This window comes from Microcebus murinus, chromosome 8 (assembly GCF_040939455.1).
Source record: "Microcebus murinus isolate Inina chromosome 8, M.murinus_Inina_mat1.0, whole genome shotgun sequence".
NCBI classification, from domain to species: domain Eukaryota; kingdom Metazoa; phylum Chordata; class Mammalia; order Primates; family Cheirogaleidae; genus Microcebus; species Microcebus murinus.
The window spans coordinates 77961381-77979774 of NC_134111.1; the positions used below are offsets into that span (position 1 = coordinate 77961381).

The 18394-nt window shown below is 36.1% G+C and overlaps 1 protein-coding gene across 1 annotated transcript in view; it reads left to right on the forward strand.

Annotated features, from left to right (window-relative positions):
* The window catches only part of PARD3B (par-3 family cell polarity regulator beta), a 970516-nt gene that overhangs the window by 540916 nt on the left and 411206 nt on the right, over nucleotides 1–18394 (forward strand). The window contains exon 11 of the mRNA XM_076005852.1: nucleotides 17618–17803. Within this exon, the coding sequence (XP_075861967.1) occupies nucleotides 17618–17803 (186 nt within the window). The remainder of the gene's footprint in view (nucleotides 1–17617; nucleotides 17804–18394) is intronic.

An 18394-nucleotide genomic window follows, 5' to 3' on the forward strand; every position in this document is an offset into this window, starting at 1 on the left:
TCTTTAAGATATTATAATGATTTAAATTAAGATGCCCAAGTACCAATCACATACTATTTATTTCTTGTTGCTGCCTGAAAGAAGTCCCACCACAGTCCCAGTTTTTGCTTAAAAACAAAGAATGTTTTATCACAAATGTTAAAAAGACAAAAGAACATCTAATATTGTTATGTCTCTTTAAGTTTACCCTTCTTTAAATCTGTCTCCATGGCAGGATATTCAATTATAAACGAGTTCAATTATGTTTCCTGGCCACTTATTGAGTTATATGAAGGACTTTTATCACCTAGTTTTTCCTTAATTAATTCTTTGCATTTCTTAGAGGCTTAGGACCTAAATAAGGATTAACTGCTTGAAATGTTGTTTCAGTTTTCCTGTATTTCCTCTTTCTCTCCTTTTCCTTCTTCTCACCTTTTCTTTCCTTTCTTGCTTCTGACCTCTCATCCTGCCTTTCTAGAAGCAAATAACACTCTGTATATTCTCTCTCAATTACAGAATATATTTATTTCTACTTTATATTAAAGGGGTAAGTTGTGATGAAGGTAATAGTACATTACATACATTAAATCACATTAAAATGCCACTCAGTAATGAAGATGGAGGTAATGGTAGTAGAATAGAGAAAAATATCAGCTCCAAGAATGGCAGAGCTCCTTGTGCTAGTCATTCATTCCATAAACACTGTGGCCTGTGGCTCCTGGCTTAGGGAGCTATTTGCCTCAGCAGCCTGCAGGTGAGTTACAGACTTTCAGCCTGACTGAAAGGGCCAATCCTCTCCCTTCTTTGTTTCCCAGGAGCTATGTATTTCATCCTTAGACCCAAAACAAACAGAAACAAATGAACAAAAACAAACCTACCCAAAATGGCAAAACACAAGAATGTCCAACCAAAATATCTTATTCATGATTTACTTTCACTCCATCTTCCTGAAACCAAATGCTTCTCTTCCATGACACTCAAAGAGAGGTTGATGTTCAAGAGAATTGTCTTTTGGGCTTCCGTTTCCTCTTTTTCTGGGTCCACATTGGAGATGTTCAGTAAATATTTACTAAACACCTACTATTCCCAGTTTAGCTGATAAAATATTTATTGAATGTTTATTTCTGCTAGATGTTGTGCCATGCATTGGGTATTCTAAAATCCACTGAAACATTATCCCTGAACTCCAGGAGCTTATAGACAATGCTAAGTGCTATTAGGGAAAGAATTTAAGAACATAGTGCGATACCTGTCATCTGTTGGAAAAGCTAATGGAAGGAAAATAGTTGTATATCGTTAAGGAAGCTAGAGGTTAACAGTGAACTAGCAGTTATAAAAAGGAAGAAATCAAAATCCTTTAAAAGTCAAAGAACTTTAAAATCATGAAAGATTTTATTTACGATGTATTATAAAACTCTGGTTGGGCCCTAGATAAATTCAAAGAAGCAAGGAGAAAAAAACTTCTAAAAATATGGAGAATGAATGAATTACAAACACCTTTCCAAAGGCAGGAAAGAAAACTGAGGAAAGGGAAAAAGAAGAGTAGAAAGAAATATTTTGTTTGTAGTGACAATATTGTTGGCTACTTTTGCTATCTTTGCAAGTCTGTAACAAGACCCTTTCCCAAGATAATATACAAAATCCATCAAATGTGAATGTAACATCTAATTGATATCCTCTTTTACAAGTTCTATGCTTTAGTTGTCTATTGCTATTTAACAAATAACCCCCAAATTTTAAGTTTTAAAGTGTTTATTTATTATTTCTCACAGTGGGTTGTGTGAATGGTTCCTTTTCTGGTTTTATTTGGGCTTATTCACCTGGAGCATCTGCTGGGCTGGAAGGCCAAGGCAGTCTTGCTTACATGTCTATCAGTTGATGCTGGCTGTCCAGTGGGACACCTTGGTCCTCTGCCATGTGTCTTCTCACCTTCTGGAAGGCTAGTCTAGTGTCCTCACATGGCCTTTTGAAGGACAGCAGAAAATGCAAGGGATCCTGAGGCTTAGCTTCGGAAGTGTCACATCTGCCTCAACCTTGGTCAAAGCAAGTCAAGAGGCCAGTCAAGATGTAAGGAATAGAATAGATTCCCTGTTTGGATGGAAAGAGCAGCAAAGTCACATTTCAAGGAGATGAAATTTGCTGGGGGCCAATATTATTATAATCTTCCGCATTAGATGAGGGAAGTTGGAGAGAGTACACTGTTCTATAGCAGAGTGAGTGTTGGTCAGGGATGTAAAATTGGAGTTACTGGCCCAGGTCTGCCACTAGATGGTTGAGTTTGGAATGAGCATTTAATTTCTTGGGTCTTATTTTATTTCCACTCACAAAATTTTTGTTGGATGCTTTCTTTCTGCAAATACAGTGTTAGAAATACAAAATTGTGAGGCAAGCTCCTTTCTCCTACTTTGTTGTTCAGCAACATTTTTAACCTTGAGATATACGTAAATTTCTTTCCCTATGCTGGATACCTCTCTCCCTTGGTGAGGGATATGCTTTTCTCTTTCTTTTCCCACCCCATGTAGAGATTTATTCTTCTAAACACCCACAATCTGAATTGGGGATGGGGAATAGGAGTTGGATTATGTAGATAGTGATAAACTAAGAAATATTAAAATTAAATTACCAAAAAAAATGTAATTTGACAGTAAACAGTGAGAAGAATTTCCTTATCTATAAAAAGGAGGGAATTAAATGAAAGTCTCCTAAGATCCCTTTCTATTCCAAAATAATACTCTCTGGATTTCTGTGTATCAAATCTTGGCATGACACTCTGTACAGACAGTGCTTGAATTATGAATGATCTGTATATATGAATGGGCAGCAGGAATACTCCTTGGAGTGTTTGTCCATTCCACAGTTCAGATGCCTGGGGAGCATTTGACCTAAAGCGTGACTTCTTCTAAGTAAATGTAGAGATAACAAATTGCCAACAGATATCTTTCTTATGGCCACCTCTTTGGCCTCTGCCATGGCAACGCTTGTTGCCATAGCAGTAGGCACAGATGGAGCCCATCCTCCCATCCTCTACTGACGCCACCACTGCTGTGGGTACCATAAGGGACTTCACTCCCATAGCCAGCTCAGAAGGAAATGTGTTCCTTCTTTCCTAATTTGGAATTTTAGGTGCATTTTTCCATAGAACATTGTTAAGTATAACACATCCTGTAAAATATAAATTATTGCTTACTGGTTTGTTTTGGAGATACCATTGAGTAGACAAACTTTCTTGACAAATGGAAACCTAGGCAACGTTTACCAGTATTTCTTTTGAAGAAAAAAAAAGTTCAAATTGTAAGCACCAAGTTTACAGACAAACTTACGGCATGCAACCTGTTTTCTAACTAGAAATTGCCTTGTCTGTACTCACAGTCATTGTCTATGTAAAGCTTGTTTCCATTACACATCAGAAAAAGGAATGAATTACAAACATTATTCATTAAAGTTTTGGCCATCTTTAATGTAGAAAAAAATCTTTGGGTTCTGAATTCTTCTATTAGAAAAATATGACTATGTCAACACTAGCAACTTGTTGAAAACTTGACAGATATTTTCTATGTAATTATTAATGCAAGCTACCTCAATTCCTCTTCGGTACTAGACATGTTGTTGACAATAAATTATATAAATAAATATTAATGCAATTATTAACTTGATAATTTTATGTACTATGTAGGCATGCAAGGAAATTAAACAATGATGAAGGCTGCTGAATTTGTTCATGTTTGAGATATACATAACAGTGACTTATTTGCTATATCATAAAGACATAGAAGTACCCTAGATCGAGCTTTGTCTTTGACTGTGTAAATGAGTATGACTGTAAAAAAAAAATATGTAATTTTTCTTGGTGGTTAAGTTAATAACATGTCACTATTATTTGTGTACTTCCAAAACAGAAACCAAATCATGTGTGTCCTAGCTGGAAATAAAGTAAAGGCAAAAAGCTACAAACAAGCTAGTGGCTAACTTTTTAAAAAGCCAAGCCTTTGTAGTCAGATAGCAGTTCAGAGGTTCCTCTTTAACCTGTAGGGTTTCTTGCTGAAAAGAATAGTGATCGCATGCAAATGTCTTCCTTCCTTCGCAAACCTTTGAAAATATAACCCAAAGATTGTGCTGCCTCTGCTCTCGGCTCTCAATAGCTCTCAAGGGAGTTGGCATCTCTTATCAGAAGCGGGCAGCCAGGCAAGGGGCAGCCAGCACATTGAGAGGCCAGGGCAGTGCACTGGTCAAGGCCACCGTGCAGGTAGTGAAAGGCCTCTTGCTGTGTTAAACAAATGCGGTTTCCTTCCTGGCTTCCGCAGGAGCTAATTTTGTTTTTCACTTCTCTCCTGGTATAAGAACAATAAGGATGTATAAGGCCATTCTGCCTGTGAGGAGATGTGCATTAGATTATCATAAATCCACAGATAAAAAGCGCAGTGGTCAATGAGAATAAGGCATTCTTGGATGAAATAAAAGGTTTAATTGAAAGTACAGTCCCAGGGGAGACAGATGATTGGGCATGGTATTGAGTAGACGTTAATTACCATAGTCAAGAGAGTGAAGAAAATAAAAGGAAGACCATTCCATTTTTTTTTTTTTTTTGAAGTTTCCAAATCTGTTTCTTTTTTAAGAGAATGTGGGAGATTGTCCTAATAGGATGCTAGAAAAAAATGAGTTTTGCTCATACACAAGGTTCTTAGAACATTATTAATGTTACTTAGGAAGTTGCAGTGAATTTCCTACTATAGATATTTTTGTTAAAAGAGATCTAGACAAAGTACAAAGTATACTGACATGCTAAATAATGGTTTAAAAAGATTTATTGTATATTGTGTTGATTTATAACATATTAGTAAATGATTTGCACTTATTCATAAGTTTGCACTTATTCATAATTTTTTTAATTCTTTGATTATCTCAGCTTTTTGTGGTAGGTTGGGTTTTTCTTCTACAATTTAGCAGGAAAAAAAAGTTGTGGAGTTATCTGAACATATGGTCCTCATTAAACATAGACCACTTGCTTTGTATCACTAAAATATGGCTGCCTTTGTAAATCACACATATTTGTTTAGCCAATGCCCTACTTTTGATGTGGCTAAAATAATGGGATGAACTCTACATTGACAGAGACAAAGGCTGAGATCAAGAACTTCCTTAACAGGAAAATAATTGGTCAGGTGTCTCTTTTACCAGTCATTTTATATGTGAATTATGAGTTTGATTCTTCTTTCCAGTCAAGTAGAGTATAAAGAATATTCTGGATTATCTATACCTAATGTGCAATGGTTTTGAAAGGACAAAGACTGGAAGATACTGACCATATAAAGAGTGTTTTACTTGATGCTTATACACAAACTGCTGTTCAACTCCTTTATTAAAAACAAACAAACCACCACTGTCAAAGCAACTTAGCTTGCTTTTCAGTTTTATTTAGAACAAATGAATTTGCTTACTGAGTGAATTTAAACTTTTCAGTCAATTGTTTAGGTGTTGATGTAGACATACTCTTAGTTTGAAATGTGAAAAATTGCTTTTTGGGGGGTTTAATTTGAACAGGGTAGTTGCCAAATAGTACCAGCTGTCATAATAAAGTAGAAGTGAATGACAGATTTACTCCACCCCACATCGAAACTCAAGACAGGATATGGTGATCAGCTGAGCCAAAGTAAATGTGAGCTCTTAGAAACATTTGCAAGCTATTTTCTTGTATAGCTCAGCTCTTCATGGGCACCAAAGTGCAAACAGGTTATGATTCTGCTTAGCCCTATTATAGCAATGGAAAAAGGGGAATCACTCTGTTGCTATAGATATTCCAAATATATTACCTAATGTCCCCAAATACCATTTGGTGATGGTGATGGTGCTGATAGTGAATCTTGTTTTCTACCAAACATACCACCAGCCTGTAAGATGGTCGGTATTACAAAATGGTGAAACTTAATTAGCAGTTTCTAAACTGTTTTTTAATATTAATGAACACATGACACATACTGAGCTGAAATGGAAGAAATAACTAAAGAAAAACTTGTCAGCAATGTTCCTTAAATAGCATGTACCATACACTTGTTCTTAGGCATGCATTGGGATGGGGGCTAGTGGCATGAACGTAAAAGTGGAGAAACTCTGGTGCATATGAAGTCCCTAAAGATTTATATAATAATAAATAATCATAATATAACATAATTAGTGCTATACTTTAATTATATAGAGAGTACTGTGAAGACCTAGATGAGTGCCCAACCACAGAGAGCAGGTGGCAATTAAGATGGGCTTGATGAGTAAGAGTTTGCCAATCACTAGCACAGAGGAGCATTGGTGAGCATGAATTTTAGTCAGAGAGAATCCCATCTAAAAAGTAAGGTAAAATACATGTAGAATTTGATTGATATCAGTTTCCCTTAACAAACATGCTAGAAAGTTTAAGTTAGAAGTGTTAAAAACTATGATTTCTGTAGTTATGATGTAAGACGTACAGCAGCTGTCACTTTTTTTTTTTTTTTGGCCTTTCAATGTTATTATTTCAAAGGGCATTGTAGAAGAGAAGTGCCACAAAGAAAAAAAAATTTATGAAGTCATCCCCAAACAAATACTTATTAGATGCATGCATGAATTTTGCCGGATGCTAAACAGGATTCAAAGTTGAATTAAACATAATTTCTGCCCTTGATGAGATCACAGTGGTATAGCATAGTTAAGACAGACAAGCTGGCAAATAATTATAAGTAGAAAGAAAGTGATGAGATTCATCAGAATAGGGGGGAAAAAAGTAAAATGGGAGCTCCAAGAAGGCCACATTATTTTTCCACTGGTAAAATCAGGGAATACTTTAAAGAAAAGGTGGCTTATATGCTGAGACATAAAGTTAGGGTATTTGGAAATATTATGCAAAGAGTTCTTTATTCTATTACACTTTCGCTGTGAAATTTCTTTTGAGTAGAAATTAATGTCTGCGCTTATCAAGTGCACATATACACACACATACATACGGAAATGATATTTTCCTTATGTACGATTTCATTAAGTATCATAAAAATTGTAGGTCTGTGCCATCAGGGAAATGCTTGACTAAAAAGATTCAACCACTCATTGTGTCTTCTTTTTTCATGTGTCAGCAAGTAAAAATGGAGCCGTGATGGATTAATTAAAAAAAATTAATTCCTTAGGCATGAACTGAACTGAAATAGTCCTTGTTTAGTCTTTGAAGCATACTTGACTGTGTTGGGAAATGAAGATCCCATTAGTTCAGGGAAGAAAGAAGTCCTGTTCAACCTACATCTAGCAAAATATTGATTGGAAGTGTGCTGAACTTTTAAACTTCTTGTAATTACACACTGATTTTACAGGAATTAAGACCATAGAAATTGCTCCCGTACCCTGTCCTGCTTTCTCATACATATAACAGCATGTGAGGGGAACATTTGGAAGATGAATACCAGGGAAGTATAACATGAAGTAAAGGCGATATTCAGTAACTCAAGCCTGTTATTAATATTTAAGGATCTGGAGCCACCTGAACAGTCCTCAAGAACCTGGCATGAACAGTGTGGGGGATGTGGAGGAAGAATCTTCCCAAATCTAAGCTGCATATTTCTTTATCTTGAGAAAAAAATCACATACCCAGAAGCCACTCTGAGGTTCACACTGTGGAATGAATATATGTCCACATACAAAATGTAACACCCAAAATAAGGGAAAGACATGATTCAGAGAACTGTGATTCCTATTTTATATCTTAACTGTTGATATCACCCATCCCTCCCGCCCCAAAATACTCTCCGGTTGGTGGATGGGATTACTGGTTTCAATTCTTCACTTCCAAATAATAGCATTATACAGCCATACGCTTGGCATGGCCCCATGGTATTTGGAGAGTATTTTCCTGATGATAGCATGTGGACCTGGCCATGTGAATCCATTCGCCCAATGAGATGTTAGCAGATGTTATGTGAGCAAATGCTTGAAAGGTATTTCTCAATTTTGCCTCCTTTTATCATGTGATAAATATGTTTCCGGTATCCACAATGGTCCAAGGAAAATAGGAGATATGTGGAACAGACATACACCTAATTCATAGATTGGTGGGAAGCCTACATGAGCCCAGCCTAGATCAGCCACACCCCAGCCAACCTACAGATATATGAGCCAGATATAAATACTTTATTGTATACATTACAATTTGGGGATGGTTTGTTATGCAGCATTACTGTGATTATAGCCAACTGATACATTTATTCACTTTTCCCCACAAATTAACTTTGGGTAGATTTCCCCTCGTCTTTCAATTTGTTTGTGGGATGATGAAAGGAAGTTATATTCACATTTTAATTTTGATGGGTTTTCATCCTCTGTGGGACCTAAATGACTTCTATTTTATTGTCAGTTTTATCTCACAATTAATTTTAACAGAGTAATTGATTTAATTATTAAGATAGAAGGCAAATTATGTGTTTCCATCTATAAACAGCATGTTATGTATATGGTAGGAACATTCTCATTACAGTAGTAAACATGTACTGAGAATTTTAAATGGTTGTTACCCACTGAGATTTCTCAATCCCTATTTGGAATTTAGAATTATTTGTCACTAACAGCATACTAATGGGGATTGATTTCCAGCTGGAATCATATTGGATGCAATTCAGACCTCAGAGTAAAGGATGGGGTAAAAATGGCTATGTTTTTATCATTTGATTTTCTTATAAGCCTTAACCAATAAACAGAAAATCCTCCCTCCCACCCCTACAAAAATACTACTTTTTTTGTGGCTGTGGTAGTACTATTACTACATGGTAGCATAATTTAACTAATGTTACTCTCTGAGCTTTAACGTGGAAGAACATTTAGGTCCTCTAGGGAAAATTAAGGTGATTAAGATGTAATCCCTGCCTTTAAAATTCTTGATTTGGAAAGAAAGCTGTATTATTCTTACTGAGAGTCATTGTGCTCTAAATAATGGCACATGTACCTATGATGGAGGTTGCTATGTAGAACATTCTCATACTTCTACCCTATTGGCTTAAGACTTTTTTTTTTCTGTGCATTTCTGTGCATTTCATAAGGCTCAGTGAAAATGCCTTATTCTTTACCTTTATCTACAGAAATTTCCCAATCCAAAACTCAAAAAATAAAAAGGAAGAAGGAAAGAAAATAAATTTCACGTAAGAGAACTGAACATCATTTATTGCCCTTTATGGCATAAGGACTCCTAAATTTTAAAAGCTTCAGGATGTACTTACTTTTCTGCACCTTTTAAAAGCTGGAATGAGACTGTACTTTGCTTCTGTATACTTTCCTTCTGACTCTGTTGTTATTAATCCTGGGGGTTGTGAACTGTGTCATGTACACAAAAATGTGATGCAGAAATGACAGAACTGGAAGGTTTAACCATGGGGCTCTGTGGCAACTCTCAGGCATTGTTGGTGACTCGCAGGACTTCTATCTGGGACCTTCTCTGTTCTCTGCTCCATTCCCTCCTGCCAGTCTTCCTCCATGTTCTCCAATGCAGTATTTCTCTAAATGTATGGTGGGGAACTCTTCCTGCAATATGCTTCATGCAGAGATGTGATCCATAGTCGCATAAATTAGGGAAACCTTACGTACTCTATCCCCCTCTCAAAACCTCTGAATGTGTATTAACTTTTTATATAGTCTCTGAGAAGTCTAAAATGAAACCTTTCCTTATAACTTTTTTACCATAGAAACCCTCATTTTTCCCCTACATACAGTGACTGTGAACTGTGAACCTGTGTATTAGACAGAAGACGATCCAAGTCTTACAGGGAGCCAGTTTGGTTGGCTTAGTTGGTTTGTGAGAACAGCCTGAGTTGGGCATTGCCTTGGTCCAGACCACCCCAAGAAGCAGTAGCAGCCTGTGGCCAGGATATCAAGGGATCAGAGGTACCTCCAAGTCAGCCAGTGCCACCCCTGCTCTGTGGGCTGGGCGGCTGGGCTATGGGTAAAGCAGGTACCATAACTGGTGTGCTCACTTCACTGAGATGCTGGGTGGTGGCATTTACATTTCACTTCTGTCCTTGAGGCTGTGCTGTCTTTTAAAGGCATGAAGCGTGGGTTGCCTGGCATGTAAAATATTTGTGATGCAAAGATATTACAAGTATTTCACCTAAGAACCCAGCTTCCCAAATGGGCAACTCTTAGAAATTAGGCTCATCATGCTTTCTTTCTAGGTCATTAAATTATTATAAATACCGTTTGTTCTTAAATCTGATATTCATACAAAAGCATGTATTCTTGGATTTTAACTACTAAATTATTGTATGTAAAATATTTAATACATTTCTAATCAGGTTTCTCTAATCTACTTTTAATAGGAAAGAGTAAAAACAGTGAAAAGACCTGTTTCTCAATATTAACAAAGCAGGTTCTGGTTTTATAAAAATCTGTGCTGTCTGAATTATAGAATATCTATTTCCATTGCTTTTCATGATACATAATATTATATTCACTTCTTTATCTAAAAAGGAAAAAAAGTGCCAGTGTCACTAAACCATTGAATTTTCTGATCTTTCAAGTTTATATACTGTATTTGGCCAGGAGGAGGTTGCCACAGGAATCTTAATTCTGACTTGTTTTACTTTTGTTAGTTTTAACCTCTGGCTTAATACTGCATTACGGTATATTTATATTGAACAGACAGTAAAGAATGGCCATTTTCTGACATTTGTTTTCTGGTATTAGATTAATCCTTTACTTAAAGAAAATTGTTTTTTGATAAGTTCAGTCAGAGATCTGCTCTTGCATTAGTATTAATAGTTCCCTCCCTCCCTCCATCCCTTTTGGGGGGTTAGGTTTTTAAAAGCATGAAAAAGTGTCACAATTACAAATAGTTTCTAGAATTTTCTTCATTCAGAACTATGGTTAAAAATCATTTGAAATGAATGAATATGCACTTTGGGAGATCACTTAAGGACATATATTTAAAATATTGACATTATTGAGTTAACTGTAATCTATGTTTAAATTTTTTCTTCCATTAAAAGTAAATATCAGTGTTGCTTACATTTAACTCACTGAAATTTTTCTCCTATTTATGGCCACATTAACTTACATTTTTCTTTTCTTTATGACTGATGTATAATGTTGAATTTGGGGTTAATTCTCAACAACTTAGAGTGACTTAGATTTGACTTTTTTAATTATTTTTTAGCCCTACGATCTCTGATTCTTTTTTGAGATTTTCTGTTTTCCAGAGGGCAAAATACTTTAAAAGATCATCTGCCTGCTTATAAATCACCAAGAGTTTTGCTGATTTCATTTATATATTAGCAATAGAAAAAAAGTTCTTGATAATTCATTAAAATAACCATCCTTAGACCACATTTTATCTTGGCATGTGCCTGCTCATCTCTAATCTTTTTCTTTTCTTCACTCTCTGAAAAGTACAGTAGGAAATAAAAGGCCTCCCTGCTGTTGGAATGAGACTCTGATCCCTACTCTAGGATGATATCCACACTCTGAATTTTATATAATCCAATTGGCCAAAAACCTTTCATGCTTTATAATAAACTACCCAGTGCTTTTTCAGAAGATTAAATAATTTCAGAAAATTAAACGTCTTACAGGTGTCTTATCCTTTCATTGTTGTGAAAATTTGTTTAGCTAAATAACAGAAGTTTCATCACCTTAAATTCCTTAGAATTTACTTAGGCAAAAGTTAACAACGTTTAAGCTTATTTTAAAATATCCTGGCAGAATTGCCAGGTATGGCTTTTGCTTTATATATATATATCTATAAAAAAATCTTATTCATTTTTTTTCTTAAAGTTCTTTTGTTTGAGTTTTGGTAATTGACAAAATGATTGCATGTGAAACATAATTCTTGCATAAAGTAAGCTGCTCACAACACAGACTAATTACACATTTGGGAGGTAAGGCAAAGACATCCCGAGCTTGCTTGTGCTGAGCCAAGAGTGCAGCATTTAATGAAATGAGGGCCATAAAAGGTTCGGTATGGATGCTTTCAGGTCTGACCTGGGCTTCTGGGAAATTGAACAGTGGCCCTATGGGCTGGTGGATTCCCCCAGGCTTTGAAAGGCTGGGTTATTACCACTTGCATGCATGAGTCGAGCACTGCTTTTCAGTACAAGACATCTGTGATTCTAGAGATGGCCCCGTTTGGCACACTCTTAAGCTAATAATGTGGATGCCTCCCCAGTCATCCATCTTCTTGCCTCTTTCCTCCTCTCACACTAAGTAATTACTTTTGATATTTGTTTCATAAAAGTGGTTAGTATGTCTGGCAAAGCCTACATAGATTTCTCTTTTTCCTCTTTCCTATTCTTAAACTCTATTTTTTCCTCTCCAGATAAAACTTCAAATGAAAGAGGAAGGCCCTCCATGTTGCTCAGTTATTTTGGGGGGGGGGGGTTTGGCTAATTTTGTTCTAGGTAGACTGGCCATTTCACATTACAGTGTTTAGGACATAGCAGTTGCTTGATAAAACTTCCTTGAATGACTGTGGTATGCAGAGTGACTGTTGTCACTCAGGCCAGAATGGACCAGTCTCATCTCTGAATTCCAACTGTGACAGGTTATTCATTATGCTTGGAAATAGAAATAAAATTATAGAGAACAACATGAGAGAATGGTAAAATAGGAGGAGAAATAACTGGGAGAGATAAGGGAAAAAATATATGTATATATATAATTAAGATCGTATCAGATCAATAGCTGTAGGAACTTGAAAAAAGTTTGTGTAAAAGAGAAGAAAGGGTTAGGGCAAGAGCTGGACAGGATAAAGCATTGTAAATGGCTTATAAAAATTAGGAAAGAAGAGGAATTAACATTTTACTCCTCACCATTGGTTTTGCTTTTTTTCCTTTTATTAATCAAAATAATGCCTATACATACATGATTGCAGTGCTTTCGAAATGACCTATTATTGTGTTATGAAATCAACTTAGTGGGTTGTGACCAAATTTTAAAAAAGAAAATAGCATGGAGAGTACCAGAATTAATTGCACTTTGGGTGAGTATTGCCCCTTAAAACTTTTGTTGTATGTATGTATGTGACCATACATGTATGTATGAGCATAATGTATGTATGTGAGCATACATGTATATATGTGTGTATGTGTGTGTAGATCAGTAGATGAATAGATAGATAGACAATGTGGCTTTGGGTACTGGATAACCATCCTTCCCAAACTTGATGAAATGTACCATGAATATTGCTGTTTGAAATGTTCACTTATAATTTGAAGTACTTGATATAATTTAAAACCATGAACAGACTGATGTCCATCATGAATTAACTATGACATATCTCGATGTCTTCACTGAGAATTTGATGTTGATGTTGAACTGGGTTATAGCATCTTTCTGAGAAGCAGGAAGTATGGTATCAAAAGGAAAATTGGACTCTGTTACTTTTAAGGTTCCTTATGACCTTATTAACCTTAACCTTAATGTTCTTTATTCCTGTGATATCGCATGCTTTTTATAATTACTTTTAATGTAAAAATTATATGAACATTTTAATTAATGAAATCTTGATACAAATGTGATGCCAACAATTTATTCATTTGCTTACAATTTTACAAATACAGATTTGTACGTGTATATACACGTAGATACATACAGGCACATACTGTTTGATACTCATATAAATTGATTCCTTCATTCATTCAACAAATCTTTATCCAGTGCCTATTTTGAGACTGATACTGCTTTAGGCATTAGCAACACATCAGTGAGAAAAAATCAGAACAAGATAAAAGTCCCTGCATTCAAGAGACATTATTTAAAAAAATAAGCAAGTATACAGTGTGTGATCAATACTATGGAGAAAAACAAAACTAGACAATGGACAATGGACCTAGAGAGGATACTATTGGGAGGACATTAAAGCAATCTGAAATTGGATGGTCACCAGGGACCTCACTAAAGCATTGGTGTTTGAACAGGGAATTGGAGGAGGTAAGGGACTGAGGTGTGCAGAAATCCTGGAGAGGCATATTCAAAGCAGAGGGGTGAGGTGCAATGCAGAGGACTTGGGCAGAAGTGTACAGGTTGTATTGAAGAAAAGAAAGAAGGCCATTATGGTCAGTGCAAGATGAGTAGGTGTGCTCAGAGAGGGGAGTTGGGGTGCTCAACTTAGGAAATTTCTAGGGCATTGTAAGGACTTTGGCTTTTTCTCTGAATGAGGTGAAAGTTACTAAAAGGTTTTGAGTATTTGTTTTAATAAGACCACGCTAGCTGCTATACTAAGACATGGTGTGAAGATGAGAAAGGTGGAAGCAAAGGGAGAAGAGAGGAGGGGGTTGTTACAAATGGTATTGGGCACACGTGGTAGGATTCTGGGTATACTGTTAAGGTAGAGCTGATGGGAGATGCTGTTGGGCTGGATGTGGAATGTGATGAGATACGGGAGTCAACAATGATATTGAGGTCTCTGGCTTGAATGTCTTAGACTCTTAGAACAGCATGGAAAGAGCTCTTATCTGAAAGACGGGAGCCAGGGAGGGTCCAGGGTCTGGATGTGCCACTGCCCTTAGGTTTGTCGTATCACTAAGATCTTGCTTTGGGGGCACTTGCAAGTACTTTATACCCTTTTCCATTCTGCTAAAAAATGTCGTCTAGCAAGATTTGAGTTTAATTTTCAGAGTTGCTGTTTGAACCAAGATTATTGGAGGGAGGCATTCAGCATATTGATTTTTTTTTCTTTTTTTACATTAGGTAAGGGGGCATTTATTTCCAACAGAGGAAATGGCTATATTAACTACTGTAATGGCTTCCTTTACCATTGGGAAGTTTGCTATTATTAGAGAGCATTAATTATGGTCTGAGCCTGGTACAGGCTCAAGAAAGATATGAAGCATAACTGGAGTTGGGTAGAAAATGTAAATTGCATGCTATCTTACTGTTATTGTAGGAATCTGTCCTGGAATCTCTTGAAGGGAAGTCAAATCGTGGTGACCCACAAAAGTTGGGATGCAGGGATACAGTATAGTAGTTAAGAATGGTGGAGTTGAACTCATAGAAGCAGAGTTGACTGGTGGTTCCCAGGGGTTAGAGAGGATTGGGGAAATGTTGGTCAAAGGATACAAAATGTCACTTAGGAGGAATAAGTTCAAGAGATCTATTGTACTACATAGTGACTATAGTTAACATTGTACTGTATGCTTAAAAATCACTAAGAGAGTAGATTTTAAGTGTTCTCAACACACACAAAAAGTACTAAGTATGTAAGATAAGGCATATGTAAATAAGCTCAATTTAGCTAGTCTACAGTGTATAAAGTGTAAAATATCGTGTGGCACTACATAGATATAATTTTTATTTTTCAATTAAAAAATAATAAATACACTCATTATTCTTTATCCATAGATAATGTACCTTAAAATTCAATACTTCTGTCAAAAATGAATGTAGAATAATATAGAATATGAAAATATAGTAGACAAGTCAGAACCCTTCAACCAAAAATGAGCGAGGGAGAGTCTGACACAGGAACCATGCTGCCTGGGCCACACAAGCTTCAACATTGGCAAGTTTTGTAGACTATAATCACGCTACTTATCCGCTATGCACCTCAGTTTACTCATCTGTAAAATAGGCATGAGAATAAACCTCATAAGCTTGTTGAGAAGAGTAAGGATATAATATGTGTGAAGCACTTAGGACAGAAGCACTCAGTCATTGTTAGGCCCTAGCTTATTGTTTTTGTTGTATTTTTGGCTCAGGGACTTAAAAACGATAAATTAACTTTCAAATGAAAAGATAACCATAATGCCAACTGATCTCTATTTTTTCTACCACTTATGTAATAAATGAAAGGTGTTAGTGCAAATAGTGGTTGTCAGTTTTACTAAGAATTACACACAATTGCTAAAAGAAAAATGATTTGATCAAAGAATGAAGTGAATTGAAAGTATTACTAAAGCAAAACTCATTCTTGTCTCTTTGTCTCTGGTAGATAAAAGCCAGAGAAGCTTTCTAGTTTTTTTCTTAAAATGGTGTTCACAAACTTATAGGAAAAACAGTTGATCTTTAGTTTATACTTTATTAGACAGTGGGACTTTATTAGACTGAAATAACCAAATCCTTAGAGATTCCTGGAAACATGAATGATTATGAAATGTTATGGATTCTAAATTGGGCATTTTGGAAGACAAAGATGAAGGTAAATAGTTGACATTTAGCACTAAACTCTGACATTCCAATGGAAAAAAAGACAGCTAGTTTGAATCAAATAATGGGGTTTGTTTCTTAGATAATAACCTAATGAATTAGTTAAAAGAGCTAATGTGTAATATCTTTATTAAATTAAGCAATAAAGTTTCATTTCTTTGAACAACCTGTTGTCAAAATCTTTACAGCTAACTTCATTGGCAATGAAATTAAATTAAGGAACTGTTTCTTTAAAAGTTAGAGGTGGGTTTTCTCTATTTTGGGAGGGGTTGAAAATGCCTTGTCAATGGATCTGTCTATGATCAGACCCTTAATCCTGTTTTAATTATAGGTTCTTTGCTACTTCTGATTTTATGGTTATGTGACTGACATTCAGGCATTCATAGTAATTTTTTTAAATATGTAATTTTACATAAGAGTCCCTTCAGAGTGACCTTAAGATGAAGAGTCTGTAGACATAATTACAGGGAGGAAGGAACTACCGACCTAGAATGAGTTGATAGTTTCCAGGGATATCTCATTTTCAAATTTTTCGGTTATATACTGTGGCAGAGTTTCACATTTCTGCCAGCTTGGGAGGAATGTGGAAGGGATACCTACAAAGATTATCATGTGGCAGCACTTGTCCATTCCCACTACTGTATACTTGAAAACACTGTGGACCAAATATGATTAACCACATTCTTCTTTCTGGAGACCTGAACCCTAAATATGTTTTTTTTTACAACTATACTCACTGTATTTTTAAGAGCAGTATGCTTGTGGCCAGGTGTCATTTGTCAAAGATGACATGAGTATTTGTTGTGCATAATCATTTTTGTTTGGGTTCAAAAATTGAATGGCAGTGAATTATACTACCCAAAATTGTAGGCATAAAGCATGAGTTTTGACAAAGTGAATTTTAATTCAATGATATCCATTATAAATCGCATAGCTCTAATTTTAAGATAACATTTTATTTTTTCAGTACTGTGTCCTATTGATAATCTTTACCAGTTGCATTGCTTCCATGGTAAGCAATCATGTTTTAAATTATATAAGCCAAATATTTCCACAAAATTTTAGGACATGTCTACTCTAAGCTGTGTTTCTTCATCTAAAATGAAAATGTTGAGATTACATTATCTCTAAGATCTCTTCTGATTCCTGAGATTCCCAAAGTCTAATGCCTCTTTAATCACAGTGAATATTCTGCTGAATTTCCAAATGCTTATAGGATATTTTAAATTACATGACTCTGCGTTGCCAAATAATCCTTTCTGTTGACCACTACCAAATATTATTCCCTGAGAGCTCCTCATTCCCACCCCCTTTGCAGATGTGACGGTGGCCCCTTGCAGAGAAAAGACCACCAGCCTTTGCCTGCCAGGAGCAGGATGGTGGCAGACTGTTGGAGGTCCAGTCATTCTCTAACATCTGTGTTTGCATCTGTGTTTGGTCATCTGACAGTGTGAAATATTAATCTGCTTTCCTCTCTTCATTCTTTCCATCTGTGTATCCCCAACAGAAAGGAGAACCCGACTGCTATGCACTCTCCCTAGAGACAACTGATCAACTCACCTTTGAGATTCCCCTGAATGATTCAGGCTCTGCTGGCCTTGGGGTGAGCTTGAAAGGGAACAAATCTCGGGAAACTGGAACGGACTTGGGAATTTTTATCAAATCCATCATCCATGGAGGCGCTGCTTTTAAGGTGGGTAGGAATGATGTTTGCATGTTCGGGAGAAGGTACTGGAGATGTGGCTGTTGTGCTTGGGGACTGGATGGAGAAAGTGTCTGAAGCCTCGAGACCACTGAGGCTTTCCTGCCAGATGTAGGAAATGTGTGTGTGGGCAGATCTGGCTGGTTTTGTACCTTAAGTAGTTATTTTTCGCTTCCTAGGAATAGTTCTTAAAACCCATCATGATTACCATTCTTTTTTTCATTCTTTTTGTTACTCCATTAGGATTCCTCTGAATTTGTAACTTGAGAGAGTTGAGTCTAAAAAGACACGATCAGAAAAGCAAAACTAAAAGCAAGTAAACATAAAGGCAGCAAATAAAACAATTGTGTAAGCAAGAGTGAAAGCTCAGTGGAACCTGAGAGTGATTGTAGTACAAATTAAATGTCATTTATCACATTTTATACACTTAAAGAAAATCATGGTGCCCAGAATGTATATTTGTTTTTGAACACTTGGGGAAGCTTATATGTGTCCAGAAAAAGGGGAAGATTGTGTTTCTGTCCTTTCACCTTGGGGCGGGTAGTATGTTAATAGTTGTTAACATTGTGTAACGGTTAACTA